This window comes from Colias eurytheme, chromosome 1 (assembly GCF_061535395.1).
Source record: "Colias eurytheme isolate Ceu_HAF_F1 chromosome 1, ilColEury1 Martin Lab GWU primary, whole genome shotgun sequence".
NCBI classification, from domain to species: domain Eukaryota; kingdom Metazoa; phylum Arthropoda; class Insecta; order Lepidoptera; family Pieridae; genus Colias; species Colias eurytheme.
Window position 1 is genome coordinate 4,722,035 of NC_142980.1, and position 22,028 is coordinate 4,744,062.

Genomic DNA, 22,028 nt, shown 5'->3' on the forward strand with positions numbered 1-22,028 from the left:
GACTTTTTTGGTCATTCATGCAGATAATTATTATTCAAGTGAATGCATATCATGCATGCATGACCATCTAGACTCTAGGGACTAGTTTAAATAACAGTACCTCATAGCTTAAGTGCGAATTTGCGTGATTTGTGAAACAAAAGACTGATATCAGTCAAGATCTGAGTTCTGACCGCGATTAGCCGTGATTATGTAAAGTAAAATTATTTAAAACGAAAATACCCTATTGCAAATATAAATATGCTATTTTGTAATATAGTAAGTAAGCAATTTTAATATTCCAGGAGAAAAATTTTTAATTTAAAAATTTAAAAATTTTTGAAAAACTTTCACGTTTGTAATTTTTGTTAGTAGGTCTATCTTATATGCTTCTTTAAAAACTATTAGAAAATGTGTTGGTTTCAATTTGTATGAAGGCTATAAAAATATCCTTTTTGTTTTCTTTTACAAAGTTATATTTTATTTGTTTAATATCTATATACTTAAATATTTCTTTATTTACATCAAAAGATATTTGTATGTAACCCTCGTATATTATAAAACATAAGAGGCAGATAAGTAAAGCGTTCTATTCGCGCGAGTTATGAAGTCTCAAATCTCAAATGTGTCTCAATTGGGGCAGTGATTGGGGCTTCTTACTACGTCATATTCAGGTGAAGAAAGAGATCTATCTAGTTTTGACATGAGAGCGACAAGGATGCGTGATTCGTCAATGTGGAAGTTCTGGCTTATGAACAGATTAAAAACATCAATTGATATTATGAAGGTTTATAGTTATTTATATTATCATACCTCAATATTAAATTACCTAAACATGTATTTTTTTCTTTATTATAAAATAAAATGTCCAAAGATATGGATTATCTATTGTTCTAAAAGTTTCGTAAGACATAATCTTATAAAAATATATTTAAAGATATTTAAATTAAAAACTTATGAAACAAGAATAACTTTTTCATTTATAAACGACAAACAATATTCATTTGCGTAATAAAAATACTTTTTTCCTCTACAGATAAACATGCCCAAAATACACCGCAGTCCATTCATCAAATTTGTCATCTAGTTTGGATTAACCCTCTGATTCATAACACAGGTTCAAATAGACCCTTATATTACAAAGAGCAAAGTGTGGAGGGTTAACATGCGCGCGCAGCGCTCGGATACATGCGCAGTGCTGATTATTTCTACCAACCCAAGTCATTAGGGTCGATACAGGGACTAGAATGCGTTTCGCGCATGCGACTCCCTCTATGTTGAAAAATCAGGTGTAGCGATATGGCCGACAGCGAGTTTGAAGAATTTCGCCGTGTATTTGATAAATTACCACAACACATTAAGGCCCCGACGCCTTTTTACTCGTAAGTTTACGTTTACATATAAATTTCCGGCCGCCTCGCTACCTTCCCTCGAACACGCCGCGACATTGTCTCGAGTGACTCCATGTTTTCCATAAGTGTTCAAGTACTGAAGTGATGTTTGTTTTAGATTAGTGCCAAATGTTGGATTTGAGGATGAATCACCTTCATCCAAGAGTGAGGAATCACCTGAAGAAGAGAAAGTGTGTGTTGGCGATACGGACGGGGTAAAGACAACCTCCGATGCATCGCCTGTCGCTCAACCTGATGTAACAGATGCACAACGCAGCCCTCGACACCAAACATTCACAAACGGCGAAAGAAGACGAAGAAAACTACCTGAAATACCGAAAAATAGGAAACGTAAGTATAATTTTTAATGTTGTCACCAGTCATTATTGGCATAAAATTGAAGCTAGCGATTTCATTTTAGCACCTGCGCTCTAGCAATGGTATGTTATTATTTATGAAATTTATGTTTTCTTGGTATAAATGCAATGCAATGTCTTATATAAATGTGTTTTTATCATACAGTAACATTTGGGAATAGATAAAATAATTTTTATAGATTTTTGAAATATATAATTTATGCAACCCTTGACGTACATAGACAAGATAAAATTTATTGCCAACCCTAATATTTCCTATAGGGGTAGCCAAAATCAATACGTGCTCTGGCTAGTAATGGTCGACCCGTCGCGATAGACTTATAGGTGCAAACGTTTATGGATCCGTATCCTTAATTACCAAGAATATTACTGTGAATATATTGTCATTATGATTTAAAAGAACAGTATAAGGTGTTTGTGTAATAACATTATCACTATTATACAAAAGTACTTCAGAAAATCCTTTCAAAATGGCCTCCCTTATATTTTTACTCCTATTAATCAGGTATGCTTTAGTTTATATCGAAGAGTACTATAAAATTGCTAAACGAGGCGAGTAATGCAAAACAACAACATATTATGTAAAGATAATCGCTTTCTTAATCTATTATGCAATTTACTCTTGAAGTTGAAGGCTTAGGCTTCATCTCCTACATGAGTTACTCATTCCGATAGGCTATCTAAGGGCACCTTATCTAAAACAAACAATCTAGCCTATATGTATGTTATGTTTTAGATATTTTTTATTGTTTCAATCATAGAACTTATATCATAATTTGCTACAAATTTACCAAATGATTAGTTGATCAGTTTCGCTAGCATCTTTTAATCTAATGATAGGAATGTATTTTTTCTGTTTTTTGATTCCATTTAAATTCGTACATGTAAAATTCTGAAATTTTCCATCGACATCTTTGTTACCAAGGGCGCGGCAGTCAAATTTGGAATTTTCCACTCATAAGAAAATTTTACACGAAATCAATACAGAGAGACAACCTGAAGTTTGATATTCGCCATTTCGCTTCCGATGGAATATTGATTCACGCCCACTTGTTGAAGTAAGCTGTATCCGAGAAGATTTATATCTCATATACGCATTATCTCGCGCTTATAGGTGCTCGTTAGTTGTCCCAACAACTAATTTAGAGCCCTTTTCTTAGTATGTAGTTAGTTTGGACATTCATATTTTAAATATTATGTTTGTGCCATCGTCTTTTGTGAAGCGATACCACTATGGAAAATAGGTACGGATTAGTCAATTATTTGGATTTAACTCAACTAAATATAATTAGTTTATTTAAACTAACATGAATTCTTAAGCAGTTATAAACCTAATTAATAATATGAAACTTTTGCGGCTTAATACAATTGAGTTAATCTTTTTACAATTAAAGCAAGACTTCCTTATTGCAATGGGTTATTGATTTAAATATAACATAATCTATATAGTGTAATTAGATCTCATTTTGTTTTAGCCTTTGTTAAATATTTTAGTCATGTAAATTATGTCGGCATTTCCAATAAAATTTTTATTGTTTCATCGGTTTCGTCAATCCTAATCATACGAATACCTATTCTTTTCTATTTTTGGACAGAAATTTTAAGAATTATATATTCCAATATAATATTCATGAAAACATCGCACAAATAGAATCTCCCCAGTTACCAAAAACATTCAGTTGTTTTGGAATTATTTTCCCAAAAAAATTATAAATTTTACTGAAAATCAATACAGGTACAACCTGAAGTATGACTTGCATAAATCTTCACACGTGAAATTGCAGTTTGATGTGCGCCGCTTTGCTTTGAAGTTTGAAGTAATATCGATTTGCGCCCACTTGTTGATTTTGCGCGGAGCTGAGATGAAATCTCACATTTTCAGTCTCCTCGTTGTAATTATAAGTTCCTTGGTCCTACCAAAAGCCATTTTACTGGTAATGAGTTTAGATTTCATAATATCATGTAGTGGATCATGATTTTGAGCCATTTTACAGATAATGAGTTCAGATTTCGTAGCATGTATTGAACACGGGTTGCCATTTTGTTTTGCGACGCGCCGTAACTAAGGAAATTATACAAATGGGTATGGCGTAGTTAATAGTTTGGATAAAACATTTATGCTCAATAAATACATTGATATAAGTAATGAAGCAAAATACTTCAACAATTTGCGACCAAGCATCATTGATTGCATACCCAAAAAAAACTTTTTCACCATCTTCTTCTTCCCGTGCAATTTCTTAGACTATTTTGGTTTTTCAGCGAACTTAGTGCCAGGTAGTCAACCGGCCTCGCTCGCTGACGAACTAGGAGCATTAACTGGCCTTCTTGTACGACCAGGGGGCCAAGGGCGACCTTTGCTGGTGCTCAAGTGTGGCTATCTCTTGGATGAAGACTCCAGTCCTGACTCCGAAAGACTGCAGAGCCTTGGCGATGTGGACAGCGGGCACAGTACAGCTCATTCACCCATTGACACGGGGCCAAAGAGCCTCTCGCCGACGCCGCTACAACAAAATGGTAAGGGCTAGAATCTTATTTCAGTTGAAGAACACACATTCATATGGACTTCTTTTACGACCTCTTGATAAACACTTCAACAATATACAGTTGTCATTTTGGTGCACTGATCGTAGAGATTCAAATATAGAGGATTTATTTAGTGATAAGTTGTGACTGCTGTTGATATGTTGTATTTTTTAAGAAAGAAACCTGCATACAAGGAGTATACAATCTAGAAGCATAAAATATAGTTATATTATGAAAACATGACAACATGATAGCATAAAATCAAGGAAACTTAAACTAGGCTTTAATCATGGGAGGGTGCAAATACATAAATTACATCATACAAATACTTAATATTATGTAGACCATAAAATTACATCCATTTCGTAACCAATCATATTGGCATAGAAACAAAAATATCATACAAAAAAATACAAAATTAACATTGTGGACTTACAAACATAAAAACTTCAATTCACATTATGAGAGCTTACTATCTGTACGGGCTAGCCGTACATCCTGACTCAGCGCTTTACACGATCCTATTTCATTATGGTGACAAGAACATCTTCACCCAGTTGGTCTGCGCTCGCGGCTCGTGTAAAGCGCTCGGGGTGTACGCGCTATATCAATTAATCTCATTATCAATCAACTATCAAATATACCAATATCATATTATCATCATTAGTTTATAGCAATCAACAATAAAGTGATCAAAGGCAATAACTTGTTTTACATCATCAGTAGAAACTATCAAACTATCAATTTATCAGCTAAAGGAGTGTATGGGATATCATACCATATCAATCAGCAGCCCATACATCTCTCTTTTTGGTTCTTCGAGCGAAAAATAAATATCATTTTAATCATCATAAGGACTCTCTTTTTGGTCCTTCGCAGCCTTGGACCTCGCGTGTGGACATATTGTGTGTGTGATCAGTGTTGTGTTAGTGTTCACAAGTGAGGATTAGTATCAAGCAGTGAGTCTTTAAATTTTTTATCATGTCTAACGCCGAAGATTTGCTTCAAAATCAACAACAACTATCAAATACCATCGAAAACATTTATAGTAATTTTAAAAAGGATGGCGCGGAAAGGAAAACCTTCGATTACATAAAAAGAAGGTTGGATGTGCTAGATAGACACTGGCACGAATATCAAGAGAATCATAATGCTTTATGTAATATTGAGGTCATAAGATCTCATAGTTATTTTGAAAATAATGAGTTTGATTTAGCGCAAGATAGATATAAATATATCAGGGGAGTAATTTCTAATTATAATCAAGGCAAAGAGGAAAGGCCTAAGACACCGTTATTACAACCTGCTAAACCTCTCGGTGTCCCAGGGATCTCTCAATCTCAGTCATCTTCTAAGGTACTAACTGATCAAATAATAAGTAGCAAAACTGACGAAATGATTCGTAGACAGATAAGTTATTTTAAGGCTTTTGATCATACAATATCAAATATCATTTTGGATGATGTTAACGAAAAGTGGGAATTCGATCATTTATTAAAATCAATACAGTCGCGCTGGTCTCTAATAGACTCTCTCCATTGGGAGTTGGACAGTGAGCTTGGGGGTAGAAACTCGGAATACGAGAATACCTTTTTATCATATGAACAAAAATATAACGATATCATCAAATCGCTTAACAAAAAATTATGGTCTATATCACATAGGGAACAATCTACACCACATATAGAAATACCAGTATTTAGTGGTAATTATCATCAGTGGTGCTCTTTTAAAGATGTATTTAAAGAAACAATTCACGACAATCCATCATTATCATCGGCGCAAAAAATGCAATTCTTGAAAACTAAAGTTAGAGGAGAAGCTGAAAGGCTTATTCAGCATCTACCAATAACCTCGGATAATTATTTAATATGCTGGGATATACTTAATAATCGCTACAATAACAAATCATTAATTTTCCGTTCGCATATTGATATTTTATTGAATATACCTGTCGCTCAACAAACATCATTAAATCATATCAAACGGATACATGATACGACCATAGAAACTATCAACGCTATCAAAAACTTAGGTGTCGACGTAGGATCGTGGGATCCATTAATCGTACATTTAATCGCCCAGAAATTGGACTCCGAGACGCATAACGCATATATCAATACTTTAAAACAGCCTCGAGAATTAGCAACATTAAAAGAGTTCTTGACATTTTTGGAAAATAAATTTACATCATTAGAGTCATTAAAAAAGAAACCTGAGATCAAGAATTCATATCAACCATTTTATAAATTAAACAAAAATTTTATCAAGACACCGTTTCCCACAAGCAATAAATTTATTTCCCATTCCCATCAAAATCGCAAACAAGAAGACCCATCAGTTCCCATCAGTTCGCAGAAACATCATAAATGCGAACTTTGCAAAACCAACGAGCATTGTCTGTTTTACTGTAATAAGTTTTTGAATATGACACCGCCAACAAGACGCGGCACGGTTACAAGATTGGGTGTATGCGAAAGTTGCCTCTATTCACACAATGGTAAACCGTGTTTTTCTGAAAAAAGATGTGTAAAATGCAATGGGAAGCATAACACTATCATACACGAGGCGTATGAGATATCCACTCCTAGTTCTTCGAAAATAGCAAGCCAGAGTTATCAAAAACATGAGCCGCAACAGGTGCAGAGAAATGCTCACGTTTCGATGCAACGTGAAACACCTGAGATTCTTTTAGCGACAGCCATATTAAAAGTACAAGCAAACGACGGGTCATTTATCAAAATGCGGGCTTTAATTGATCAAGGTTCTCAAACCTCACTTATCACAGAACACGCTGCTCAAATTTTAGGACAACCTCGACAACAATGCCGTGGTGTAATATCAGGTGTCGGTATCAAGGAGAGCAATTGCAAGGGTGTCATATCAATCACATGTGCATCAATTAACAATCATTTTCAATTTGAAACGGAAGCATATATCATGAAAAACCTAGTGAATAACCTGCCTAATAGCACTTTTTCGAAGCCATTTTGGCCGTATATCAACAATATCAAATTAGCCGATCCCGACTTCAATATAAGTCGCCCGGTGGACTTGCTATTAGGGGCAGATATTTATTCATTAATTGTTATGGAAGGAATTTGTAAAGGTAATAATAATATGCCTATAGCACAAAACACACAGCTGGGTTGGATTTTGATAGGTAGCGTGAAAACTTTACAATGCAACGTCGTCATCAATAATTTGGAAGAAATTCAAAAATTTTGGGAAATCGAGGATATCATTGAGGAGTCGCAATTATCAACCGAAGATCAACAATGTATCAACTACTACAAAAATACAACAACAAGGCGGGAAGATGGCCGTTACGAGGTTCGTCTTCCAATGCATAACAATTATTCGGAAAAATTAGGAGAGTCAAAATTCAAGGCTGTAGCGCAATTTAAATCGTTAGAAAAGAGATTTATCAAAAACAATAACATTCATACACAATATAAATTATTTATGCAAGATTATCACTCAATGGGTCATATGATACCGGCCTCTAATACGTCTAAGCCAGAGTGTTTCAATACTCATCATTGCGTGCGTACAGATAGCGACATAAATTCGAAATTTCGAGTTGTGTTCAATGCATCATGCAAAACTTCATCAGGATACAGTTTAAATGACCTTATGCAAAAAGGTCCGAATCTTCAACAAGATTTACAGTCTTTAATCATTAAATGGAGACAATATCAATTTGCTTTTACTGCGGACATAGAAAAAATGTTTCGTCAAATTTGGCTACACCCGGAAGATCAGAAATTATTAAAAATAGTATGGCGGGACTCTACTTCGGAACCTATTCGTGAATATCAACTCACGACGGTTACTTATGGTACGAAAGCAGCTCCATTCCTAGCTATGATGACCTTAAAACAGCTGGCTAGTGATGAGAGAAATAATTATTTACATAGCTCCGCAATCGAAGTCTTAGAGAACTCATTTTATATGGATGACGTCATACACGGTTGTCATTCCATAGAGGAAGCTAAGATATTACAAAACGATTTAATTAAGTTATTGCAATCAAGTGGCTTTAACTTACGTAAGTGGAAATCAAATACTACGGAATTATCACAAAATATAAAAGAATCCAATATCAATTCTAGTGATTTTAGTTTTAAACAATCAGAAACAACAAAAACGCTAGGATTAGGCTGGAATCCCGAAGAAGATATTTTTACATTTCATTCGCAACTAGAACCCTTGAAATCATCAAAAATAACAAAAAGAATGCTTTTATCAGACATATCAAAATTATTCGACCCTATCGGATGGCTATCACCGTTATCAACAAAATTAAAAATTATTTTTCAACAAGTATGGGCGGCGCATATAGGATGGGATGATCAAATACCAGAAGAAATATATAAGGAATGGATCAAAGTTAGAAAAGATATTAGCGTGATCAAAGATATAAAACTACCACGCTGGATTCACACCCGTAATTGCGATAGTATCGAGTTACATGGGTTCTGTGACTCGTCTATGAAAGCATATGCATGTGTTATATATTGCCGTGTAAATAAAGGTGAAGATTCACATATAACATTATTGGTTGGAAAAACGAGACTTGTGCCCACTAGCAAGGTCGTTACATTACCTAGATTAGAATTAAGTGGAGCATTACTTTTATCAAAATTAATGAATAAGGTTAAGGAATATTTTAAGGATCATGATATCAAAATGTATGGATGGGTTGACAGTACAGTAGTTTTAGGTTGGTTAAATGGAGATGCAGCTAGATGGAAAACGTTTGTGGCAAACAGAGTGCAGCAAATAACGAAGGTCATGCCTCCAGATTGCTGGCGGTATGTCAAATCAGAAGAAAATCCTGCTGACTGTGCAAGTCGAGGTTTATCAGCATCACAATTGAAGGATCATTCTTTGTGGTGGCAAGGCCCCAAGTGGCTATCAACATTAAGTGATCAAAATAATAAGGTCACAATATATTCAACAGATCAAGAGTTGAAAGTATCAAAACAAGTTACCGCTGCGGTAACAAATCATCATAATAATTCTATCATACTAGATATATTATCAAAACACAGCACATTCCGTAAGGCTGTGCGAATTGTTGCATGGATGTGTAGATTCACCAACAACAAAAATAAATATCAAAGTTATTTATCAGTGGAGGAATTGAAACGTGCAACATTGCTTATTATCAGAAATATTCAACAGTTATCATTTGAAAGGGAAATATCAGATTTAAGAAGTGGTAATAATATACATAGGAAAAGTAAATTGTGTGAATTAAATCCTTATATCGATCAACAACAAATCATCAGAGAAGGGGGAAGGCTGCGACATGCTTACCTTGACCCTGACATGAAAAATCCGATCATCATACCGAATAACAGTCGTCTCTCGAAATTATTAATTAATGAAGCACACCAATCTACTTATCATGGAGGTGCTAGGCTAACATCATCATATTTGAGGCAGAAATATTGGATTATGGGTGGCTATAGGGCTGTTAAAAAGATAGTACGACAATGTATCAAATGTAGGAGGCATAATCCCACCAAGCATCATCAAATTATGGGAGATTTACCAGCTGCTAGAGTAAACCCATCAAGACCCTTCTACAACGTGGGAGTCGACTATACAGGTCATGTATTTATCAAATCAAACGCTGGAAGAGGTATCAAGACAACAAAAGGTTACATTGCAGTATTTACTTGTATGGCCACCAAGGCTGTACACCTGGAACTGGTATCAGATTTATCAAGTGCAAGTTTTATATCAGCCCTGCGTAGAATGTCAGCTCGCAGGGGTAAGCCTGGTCACATCTACAGTGATAACGGCACTAATTTCATAGGAGCAAATAAAATATTACAGCAAGAATACGATGAAATACTCAAAATATTTAACACACAATTTCAATCAGAGGTGGCGGATATGGGCATAACATGGCATTTTAATGCCCCATCTTGGCCTTCAGCGAGCGGTCTTAGTGAAGCAGCCGTCAAAAGTCTCAAATTTCACCTTAAGAGGGTGGTTGGCGAGCAACGATTAACATACGAAGAATATAGTACAATACTAGCTCAGCTGGAGGCTTGCTTAAATTCAAGGCCACTCTGTGCTTTAACAGAAGACTCCGAGGAGCTCGATTATTTGACACCATCACATTTTCTAGCCAGCGGTCCAGTATTATCAATATATGAAACAGAGAGAGATCTACGAACAAGATTACATTTAGCACAAAAAATATTTCAAGACATATGGAAGAGGTGGCAACATGAATATTTAACAAATTTATCAACGAGAAGCAAGTGGAGACAATCAAAAGATAATATCAAATTAAATGACATTGTAATCATTCACGACAGCAATCTTCCCGCAGGAAAATGGCCTTTAGGGCGAGTGGTGGAGTTGCATCCTGGTAGTGATGGCTACGTGCGTGTGGTCACATTAAAAACTAAAAATGGATATATCAAAAGACCTATCATAAAGTTATCAATTTTACCCGTCAATCAAGAAGAAACAGTATCAAACAATCATACAACCACGAGAAGGAGAAATCAAAAATACAATTTTGCAACCGTCGCAACAACAATTCTTCTATTTTTTATGACATTATTTACAAACACAATCGCCTCATATAATATCACTCCGCTACAAAATAATACAAGTTTATTTTTCGACGACATTGCCAAAATGCATTTAATAACAGATGACTGGAGACTCATTGTTTACTACGACATGAACCCGTATTGGCATGGCGACATGGCGTCTCGCAAGTATTTAGAATACTTAGAAACCATCTGTGTTAAGATAAAACAACATTCACAGTGCGAAGGTATCATGTATCAATTAAATCACGAGTACTCCGAGCTACAACATTACAATAGATTGTTGCTAGATCAGCGTTTGGACGGGCACGCGCGCAGACGGCGCGGCCTTATCAACGGTGTAGGTTACGTCGCTAATCAGTTGTTTGGAATACTCGATAGTAACTTTGCCGAACAGTACGAGAAAGATATCGAATTAATTAAAGTAAATCAGCGGCACATGGCTAGTTTATGGAAAAATCAAACTTCCGTTGTAGAAGCGGAATTTAATCTTATCAAAAGAATTGAATCAGTTATGCAAAATCATCATAAAAGCGTTACCAAAAAGTTAAATGAAATCGACATTGCAATGGGCGTATTGCAGTCGGAGATGCAAAACAACACCTATATCAGTGAATTTACTATGACAGCGATAATCGTTAATAATATTTTAATTAAACTTAAAAGCATTCAAGGTTATCTATTAGAAACTATCACAGATATATTTAATGGAAAATATAACATTCACTTTTTAACCCCCAAGCAACTGCAGGAAGAGTTGAACATAATATCATCCCAATTATCAAAGGATTTATCACTACCCACTGACCCCACGAATCCATCAAGTATTTATAAATTGCTAAAGATCAAAGCTAGATTATCAAAAAAGTTTCTCATATTCGAAATATCAATACCTCTAGTCACTAGAGATACATATGATTTACTCAAGATCATTGCTATTCCAAAACAATTTGAAAAAAATATGATCAGTATAGTACCTATTAGCGAATACCTGGCGCTAAATATAAAGAAAGACTCATTCATAATGCTATCAGAGATCGAATTACATGTTTGTGAGAATCAAAACATAGATACAATGTTGTGTCGTATTAACAAGCCTATTTATCATTTTAATAGCGAAAAAGACTTATGTGAGAAAGCAGAAAACTCCAACAGCTGTCTAACTGTTATGAATAAATGCAAGAATATTTTAGTTTCAATCAACAAGCCCAATAAATACTTTTATTTTTGCTGCAACAATTGCCAGTACAAGATATTATGTGAACAAAAACTTATGGCCATCCAATTAAATAACACCGGAATCATATCAATTGATCAAAATTGTTTGATAAAATCATCAGAATTTTATATTCAAACTTATAGAAAGAAGAACAATATATTGCAAATAACACCTGATATGAACACATCATGGTTATCACCTATCAATAATTTAGTAAATTTATCATTAACGGACCTGCCAGCCGATGAGAGTACAAATAATATCACATCAAATATTATCAAGATTGAAGAGCAAATTAACAACATCAAAAAGATTGATCCAGTCATCGATGGTATATCCTATCACGATATACATCATTATGCGATGATTTATCTCGCCATGGTCACCATACTGGTTATCGGTGGCATCTTATTCTGGCGGGCAAGGCGGCGAGCACGGGGCTCACCGTCTCAACAACAGCAGCAGGGGTCTCCCGCGCGAGCTAGAGGCTCGCCACTACAGCAGTCGCCGGTGTCGTCGACGCGAGCCAGAGGCTTGCCTCTCCAGCGGCCGCCGGGGCCGGTGGCGCGAGCTAAGGGCTCGCCATTGCAGCAACAAGTGTTAGTGAAAAGTGATAGTGAAAGTGCAAAAAGCAAAAAGTGTGATCGGTCCACTTCCCCAAACAACACTCTATCAATGTTCAATGTATAATCTCCCCTTGTGTTTAGCATTTAAGATCATATATTGTAATATCATCATCATTAGATATAAGCTCTTATTGTTTATCACCTTGTTTAGTTTTAGATCATTATCATATCATCAATATCATCTTTTTGGCCTGGGAGCATGTACGGGCTAGCCGTACATCCTGACTCAGCGCTTTACACGATCCTATTTCATTATGGTGACAAGAACATCTTCACCCAGTTGGTCTGCGCTCGCGGCTCGTGTAAAGCGCTCGGGGTGTACGCGCTATATCAATTAATCTCATTATCAATCAACTATCAAATATACCAATATCATATTATCATCATTAGTTTATAGCAATCAACAATAAAGTGATCAAAGGCAATAACTTGTTTTACATCATCAGTAGAAACTATCAAACTATCAATTTATCAGCTAAAGGAGTGTATGGGATATCATACCATATCAATCAGCAGCCCATACACTATCCTTAATATTTATAATCTGAAGACACTAATTGTTAAGAAACGTCCAAGACTACCGAACTGATTTGGATCCAACTTTAGTTTAGCGAAGTTTATAGAAAATATACTAACGGACCATACCGTTGTGGTTTAATAGAGCCAATGAGCTCGTATAAATTTCTTCAATAGACCTAACTCTAATCCTGTTAAAAACCTCGACCCGCTAACGCTGTTTCACCATCTAACGATGCGAGAAACGGCTCCGAATTACCGTCGCGTGCAACCGCCGTGCGAAGAAGACGCGCACGAACGTCACGTGCGTGTGAAGGTCGCGCGTGAATGACGAGTGCGCGTGAACGTCGCGCGTGAATGACGCGTGCGCGTGAATGTCGCGCGTTAATGACGCGTGCGCGTGAACGTTGCGCGTGAACGATGCAAGTAGACACTGCGAGCGACCGCCGCTTGCGAACGACGCGAGTGAACGACGCGTGTGAGTACCGCGCGGAATCGCAGCGCGAGGACGCCGCGCGCTACCGCTGCGCGCAGGCGCCGCGCGCTTCCGCAGCGCATGAATTCGCGATTCGTGTGAACGACGCGTGTGAACGATACGTTTAACCAAAGTGCAACCGCGGCATGTGAACGCCACGGGTAAACGCCGAGTTTAAACGCCACATGTGAACATCCCGGCGGGCAACTGCAGCATGTGAACCACGTGAGTAGATAAACAGAACAGAGACAATTAATGTTCATATAACTGTCCGAATCGGTGGTACTACTACAAGCACGCTATTTATGTGTGCGTAACCACTGGTTGCTTGCCGTGCACACAGCTCTCCTCAGGAACGCCGTACAAAAAGTACCTGGGTGAAGATTAAATTTGGTGCAAATTTGCGAGTTTAGAATCCAATATCAAAATAAAAGGAAGTAATGCTTAGACTAATAACTGACTGTTCCATACTAGTTTCAAAATATCAGATTGGACATGTCACTGATTGGTAGATAACAAGGTAGATAATTATGGGGAAAGTATGGGGATATGTAGATACATTATTTTTAACATGACTCGCAATATGACAGGTTGAACTTCAAGTTTATATACCGTGGAGGTAGATGGCGATATAAGCATTAAACTAGTTCAACTGCCTCCTAAAGGGTGGCGCTCACATGCGCTTTATCTGAAATTTTAGACCTTGTGATGGCTTAATCAATAAACAATAAATTTTATATCGCGCCCTCTATGATCTTATTTCAGAACTATATAGTTCCGAAACGCGAATATAGAGGGCCCACTATTGTCGTATTCCGAAACTGTAGGGATAGGTTGAACTTCAAGTTTATAAACAGTTGAGATAGATGGCGATGTAAACATTAAACAAGTACAACTGTTTCCTAAAGGGTGGCGCTAATATTTAATTTAACTGAAGGTCCTTGTGATGGCTTAATCGATATAAACAATAAATTTTATTCCACGCCCTCTATGATCGCGTTGCAGCACCATATATTTCCATTACGCAATTATAGAGAGCTCTCTAGGATCGCAATTACGTATAGAGGTGGGCAGGTTAAGCTTTAGGTGAATTCATATTTCTATTGCCCAATAGATGGCGATGTAAACATTAAACTAGTACACCAGCTTCCCAATGAGTGGCGCTACGCTTAAGGGCTTGGTCTAGTAGTGCAAACAAATGCATCCTGTCATCCTATATGTAAATAATACAAATGACTAAGGGAAAGTTGCTCCACTTAATTTTTAAAAATTAAATCATTCGTATAATTTAATATTCGTAATAAGTACCAAAAATGACAATTTGAAACAATTTTCCTGAAAATTACACCGGGTGATTTTTTTTATCAGTACACAAAATTTGCGAATACTTTCTATTGATATCTTCAACTTCATGTTTATATAACTGATCAACTTTTACAAAGAAATTTGGACGAAATATAAAAAAAAATAAGCTTTCCATACAAAATGCATAACTCTATACATTTTTTTCGACCTAAGTTTCTTAGTGAAAGTTGTTCAGTTTAACTAATAAAACGGATAAACAAATTTTGTATATAATAAAAAAAAATGTAATGTTTGTGTTAAATGAAAACAAAAGATATTTATTTCTGACTAGCTTCCGCCCATGACTCCGTCCGCGCGGATGTCAGTCTTCGCGTCTTCTACAGATTTATTATATTATGTGTAATATATAGATTTATATTGATAAACCTAATAAATCTTTTGCTAGCATTCTGATGCTTTATCGGTTGCACTGGATTTATCTCTTTTTTTTCAATCGCTTGAATGATATAGGATGGGTCCTTGATGGGCATCGAATGCTGAAGTCTCGAATCAATCAATTCTGACAGTAGGCAATTTATGTAAAATCTTGATAATGGTCCATCATATTATTTTGCCTAAACGTTACATACTTTTTTATATATTCTATTTTTAACGAATGATTCACTCCAGTCCAAACAGCAAATAAGCAGACTTCTGCTTCTGCAACGTTTAGTTGTCCCTGAATTTGGAAAAAATAGTCATGATTCTTAAAAGTGTTATTTTTTGCATTGTATTTCAAATATTAAATTTTTTAACCGCATCTTCCGCATTCATGTCTTTTGCCGGAATTAGACATTTAACTTCTACTAGTCCCATTTTCCCTTTTTGATATGGGAGTGTATAAAGTAAATTTTTTAGATATTTCTCGTTATACTTTTAAAAAGTTATTATTGTCATTTTGCTCATTAGGTAAAGTAATTTCGATATCAGTTTTAAGTTTTTTGATACCTGCAATAATAACGTCATAATCGCCTGCACATACTTATCGATTACACCCTGTATACAATCCACCATCCACATTCATAATGTTTTCCTGTCCTCCTCTCCTTTACGCTGTTCACCGATACGTTTTACCACTGAAGGATGTTTCATTGTGATCAGAAAATTTTCACCACTGTTGTCGATTATTTGTTTTTCATTTTTAATCAGCAATTGGGAATCATCAGTTTTGTTTTTTGCAGATTGGTGATGTACCCTAACAATACGTCGAAAAGGGAAAGCATCAACGAATTATCGTTTTCGTCCTCTTTTTTTATTCTTCGCGTCTCTGTTACTTCTGTTTGTTTAGTTCTCAACACCCACTGAATTTTCTATGTTATTGTGATCTTCCATTACATCTGAGTTTTGATGATGTGATGATAATCCATTCGTTTTAATATTGGTACTTAGAGTTGGTAGACTAAACTAGAAATGGCGGACTAAATTTGTCAGCGCGTCTGTAAGATCAGAATATAAAACCAACATCCTGTATTTAAGTTACAAAATTAATAATCAAACAACATGCCGCTACGTTGAAAATGACTAGAAGAAAAAATTAAAACACCTCGGATCAATTTTGGAAATAAACATTTTTGGAACTTCAAAAAAATTATATTATAAGAAAATTTATGAGCTTACTTTAGTTTTAAAGAAATATACATCCCTTTACTGACACCCCGTAAAATAAAGAAATTGTTGCCAATCACCTTTGCAATCTATTTGGTTTCATTAACTTTATGTTCGAAGATAATTTTTTTTCTAGTAGTTACACGCGTATTTTTTTCGTTTATTTTCCATATCGAAATCAAATGTTTAAAAATACGAATATTTGCACAAAACTAAGATAAAAATAATCAATTAACAAAAATATTAAATTTAATGAAGTAGAGCAACTTTCACTTCGGTATGAAGGAAAATCGAGCGTAGACCACACGTCAGAACGCTCCGGCCCAAGGAGCGCGACTATGTGCAAGTCCACACTGCGAGCCTAGCGCGGTTGCGACGGCGGGCGCGAAATATCAAACGTATGAAACGCGCCTTTGCGTCCACATTGAAATGACTATGGCGGAAGCCTAGTGCGACGGTAATGAGCGAGCCAGCGCGCGTAGTTTTCAAACTCTCCTATCCGCGCGTTCTGGCCACACTACGGGCCTAGTCAGCAAGCGACCCAATGCGCGGACGGCGGGGGTATCAAACCAGTTCGGTCTTGTCGCTCGACTTCTTATAATATATACTTTATTGTTTTTTGTAAAATAGCGGTAAATACTTAATTGTTGAAGTGAAACTTCTTTATTAATAAGTGCGATTCAATCTAAAACACTTATATACACCACAGTAATTTTGTAGGGTATAATCTCAATTCTTCATATAAGATTCACCCGTTATTCCTCTGTTTTATTTATTTCGTGTACAACTTCTATAATGATCTCATCTCAAAATCGGACTGTCCAGTAAAAATAGCAAATCGTCCAAAGTTTGCAACATCCGAAAAACGTCGAACCGCTACTTGAGCTCGCGCGTCGGTGTGGCCACCGCGAGCGCCCGCTCGTCGCGCCCGCCTAGGCCGCCGCCACCGCGCATTCAGTGTGGACGCACACTAAAGAAATTCGCTATGATTTTTCCTAATTATTTTAAATATTTTTTTAATATTTAAAGAATTATCAAAATTCAAAAAAAAAATTTTAAAGGATTAATACTCATTGGTCTTCAACCAACTCGAATAAACTAATGGAAAAAATAACTTTTAGCAGTATTTATCAATAGATTTTGTAAGGCAAAAAATGGGAAATTTAATGAATTTATAACGTTCTAATTAAGAAAATCATAAGTTTTTTGGCAATTGTATTCAGCAGTAATAACGACTATATAAGGATAATAATGCGCTGATCAGATTGTGTAAATTGTAATCGGTTGCAACGTAGTGAGTGCACAAACTTAGCTCGAAATGTCTTTGGGGGAAAGAGACTTATCTTGAAGGCCTGATTAAGGTAACATAAAGTAACTTTATACATGTGAAAAAATTCACGCGCATTGCGTATATAACACTAATTGATAAACAAGAAAAAAAAATTCAGTTTATCATTTCATTAGCCGGGAAAAAATTGTCAAATAACTTGTTGAAAACGCAATTTTGCTAGACTGCAGCCTTAAGTTAGAAATACCCTAACCTAGGAGACAATTCAAGAACGCTAGCACAACAGGACATAAGTATGGTAAAGGAGAGGATAGGATAAGGACAGGATATATGAGATAATATGGCTTTCAAAATTTACACCACTTGAAAAGGACAATGTAATAATATTTCAAGCCGAGCAGTTCTGGCTTAGTGGTGAAATCCTCGTAACTCAATCGACAATTTTGATGGTTCAAGACGGTGCAAAAGCTTAATAAAATTGATTTTAAAAATTTCTGCTTATTTTTGTATCAACACTGCTCGTAACGGTGAAAGACATCGTGAGCAAATGTAGGGGGAAAATATTTGCTAGTAATTATATCTACTGACAATGACGGTGATGGTGATTGTGGTGTTAGGATTTATTTTATAAAGCAAACCTATATCCAATTCTAAAGGAGATTTTAATTCATCTGGAGTAAGAGCACATTGTGGGCTTTCAAATGTCTCATTTACATTGTTTATCTAACCCGAATCATAAAGGTCAAAGTCGTATAAACAGTGAAATGCTTACTGTGTTATTAGTCGTACATCTGGTCCTTCGAGTCGTCGGATAGGAACCAATGACCTAAATAGATTTCTGCAATCCATATCCTTAAATAAGTCTTATTTTTTGTGTATTTATATCCTTTTTTGCAAAAATATATAGGTTTTTAGCCCATATTATCCTAAGACACTTACTTTTTAACACTGGAACTAATGCTGCTTTAAATATCATGGTTTTAAACCCAACTGGTTGTAAGGTTGACGATTCTTTAACGCAATTTGCCGTATTGAAATAAAATATTGCCATCACTTTCGCATGAAAAACTGAATTTTATATTGTCAATGTAACCTATAAATTGGCAATGTAAACAATCTTTATATTAGTCCTAAAATCTTGTACCTAATTAGTAAAATAACTTCTGGTAGACAAAACAAACATTTATACGATTATAATATTATTATACCTGTCATAGCCGCTGTTCGAGCTTTCATCATCCAAATTTGAAAAAAAAAACATTAAAAAGGTTAAAACACTATAAAATAAATAAAACTCTTAATATTAACAAAAACAAAACATTTTTACGAATTTTTCTCGCCTTAAATAATTAATAAAAAATATAACAATTTTATTGTTTACAACTTGTATGTGTGCCGACGACATAATATTAATATTTACTCTAATTTAGAGTTCCCACGCTTTTGAATATGATGAGTTCTTCAAACATTATTTTCATGAGTTTGTAGACATATTATACACACGAGTATTATTCACTGGGCAATAAGGTATTAAACACACTGGGCAAAAAGTAACGATTATTAATAATAAAATACCGTGTCAAACTGTTTTGAAAATTCAAATCGCCGTGTACGTGAAGCGATGATATCTTCCCAGTGGTACGCATGCTGTTATGTGTATGTGTCATATTATGCTTGTACTATAGCTTGTCTGCAACCGCTGTACCGCGCTTTAGGTATGTGCGCGGTGAGGCGGGGGAGAGTACTAAGGAATAGACCAACGACGACGATGACCACGACCAAAATTCCCATCCAGACAAAATTTGTTCAAAATAAAATATTAAAATTTCCCGTCATATGGTACTCGGAAAGAAAAAAATTTCGAGGTCAATAATTAATAAAAAAAAAATGTTTTTTTTTGCGTTTTTCGTCGAGACGGTAAGTTAATCATAATAATATAATCACCTCGAACCAAAATTGTAGATCATAAAATTAATAATATTATCTATAAAAAACTTCAAATACATTTTTTTCTAGGATCTACCGATTCTACGAAAAATCTATTTTTGCATTCATTGATCTCAAAAATAAAAATTCTAAACTCCAGAACGACAGAAAATTCCAATATTTTATTTTTAATTGGGTTTTGTACCATTTTGTTAAATTGCGACTGGGTGAAAATTTTGTTGGTGGTCGTCATCGTCGTTGGTAGGGTGAACACATCCTAAGCAAAACATCATATTACGTTTATGTCAATTAGTATCAATAGCGGATTCTATTTCTTTATGTTTTGACGTTTGTCTCGGCGCTCTGGTCCCCGCCACACCGCACATACCGCGGTACAGCAGCTGCGATCAAGCTAAACTTTGACCGATTTGCGCGGTTGTATGAAGCTCTGTCTCTAAAATATTTATTTACTCATGTGGACATACTGTAATTGTCGCCGTAATTCCTTAAATGTTCAAAACAACATAGTTTACCGATATCGGTGAGGGTAAAATCTAAAAAAACCTTTCCACGCCCTCTATGGTTGAGTTACGGAACTATGAGAGCAGATTTAACTTTAAGTGTGTATACCGTGAATGCATTAGTACAGCTATTGCCCAATAGATGGCAGTGTGAATATTAAACTAGTACAACTGTTGTCTAATAGGTGGCGTTGATATCATGTACTTTAACTAACTTTTTTAAAATAACGTTTTCTGATTTCATCTGAGTTCTGACCGACCGACTGACTGATTTGAGCCGGCATTAGATAATTTTCTTTCATAATTTTATTTTTACAACAAAATATATCCTTAAATAATTAATATACGCATTCCATTTAATTTAAATTAATTTTTGAATCTGAGAAAACACCAACCGCAAGTGTATTAAAATTTCTAAAATCAGTAATAAGTATCCCATTTTCTGGTTGTATTTCCTGTATTTCAACTATGAAATAAAGGAAAGGCGGAAATAAAGCGGAAGGCGAAAATTGTAATGGCATTTTTTGTAGAAGTCTTTGAAGAACTGCTAATTAAGCTTTTATTTGTGATTGTATGCAGGTTTTTTTTTACTAGACTTAGTTTTAATGTTTCTTTTTGTTTTGAATGTATAAGTTATGATTATTTTCCTTTCTCAGTGTCACCATCCTCCAGTTGTAGTATTAGCGGCATCAACTTCGCTGGAAACATGACTACTGTCCCACATAGCCAACTAGAAATGCTTGAAGCTACGCACAGAGGCTTACATAAGTTCAACCCCAGACACCATGACGAAATAGAGGTCGAAATCGGCGATCCTATTTACGTCCAGAAAGAAGCTGAAGACCTATGGTGTGAAGGTAATAATATATTTAAAGTAATAAAATAGTTACGAGTTGTTCTGTCTTACTTCACGTTTAAACTTTTAACTTAAATAGTAGCAGTAAAATAAGACTCACTATTTCTCTTCGTAATGCATATCTATTGAAAAAGCAACAAGCACTAAATTAGGTGTGCGCAAGATCTGCAAGATTGAGAAAAGTTCCAAAATTTTGAGCAATTCCTTATTTTTAGGGGTAAATTTACGAACTGGCCAGCAAGGCATTTTTCCATCGGCCTATGCCGTTGACATGGACTACAACGACTTCGATCCAGCCAATGCCAAAGTTAAACGCGAGAGATATTTATTGGGGTTCGTATAATTTAAATTGCTTATTATAAACGTTTTAAAATATTTGACTTCGATTATTGATACATAATATCCAAATGTTGCTATATTTCGTATTTCTTTTTTTTCAAAGTTATTGTCACTCGATCTGTTATACCTAAGGATTTTTTTTGCATACTTCGATGTCATTTTAAAGCATAAGCACTAAAAATCTATCTCAAAAACCAACATGAGATAGAGCATCAGGACCTTCACAGTTTGCGAAAAACTCAAGATCGTTACGGATTCTTACCACGCAACTCCTCAAAATAGGCGCCAATACGTGAAAGGCGAGATTTAGGAAAGTTAGGAAGCTAATTTTAATCAAATATCATCTTATAGATTACCAAATTTCGCCAAGTAACTTAAAAAAGGACCAAATCAAAACTTTACATTATTTTGCCTTATAATTCATAGATATAACGTGAAGGTTCACATTTTCTCGAG

General features: G+C 35.4%; 1 protein-coding gene across 1 annotated transcript in view; it reads left to right on the top strand.

Annotated features, from left to right (window-relative positions):
- The first annotated feature begins 1,239 nt into the window (after nucleotides 1-1,239).
- Nucleotides 1,240-22,028, top strand: part of Aplip1 (JNK-interacting protein Aplip1) — a 29,540-nt gene continuing 8,751 nt past the window's right edge. Inside the window, exons 1-5 of the mRNA XM_090101590.1 lie at nucleotides 1,240-1,361; nucleotides 1,489-1,721; nucleotides 4,010-4,264; nucleotides 21,034-21,234; nucleotides 21,449-21,566. Of these exons, the coding sequence (XP_089957716.1) occupies nucleotides 1,279-1,361; nucleotides 1,489-1,721; nucleotides 4,010-4,264; nucleotides 21,034-21,234; nucleotides 21,449-21,566 (890 nt within the window). The 5' untranslated portion in view covers nucleotides 1,240-1,278. The remainder of the gene's footprint in view (nucleotides 1,362-1,488; nucleotides 1,722-4,009; nucleotides 4,265-21,033; nucleotides 21,235-21,448; nucleotides 21,567-22,028) is intronic.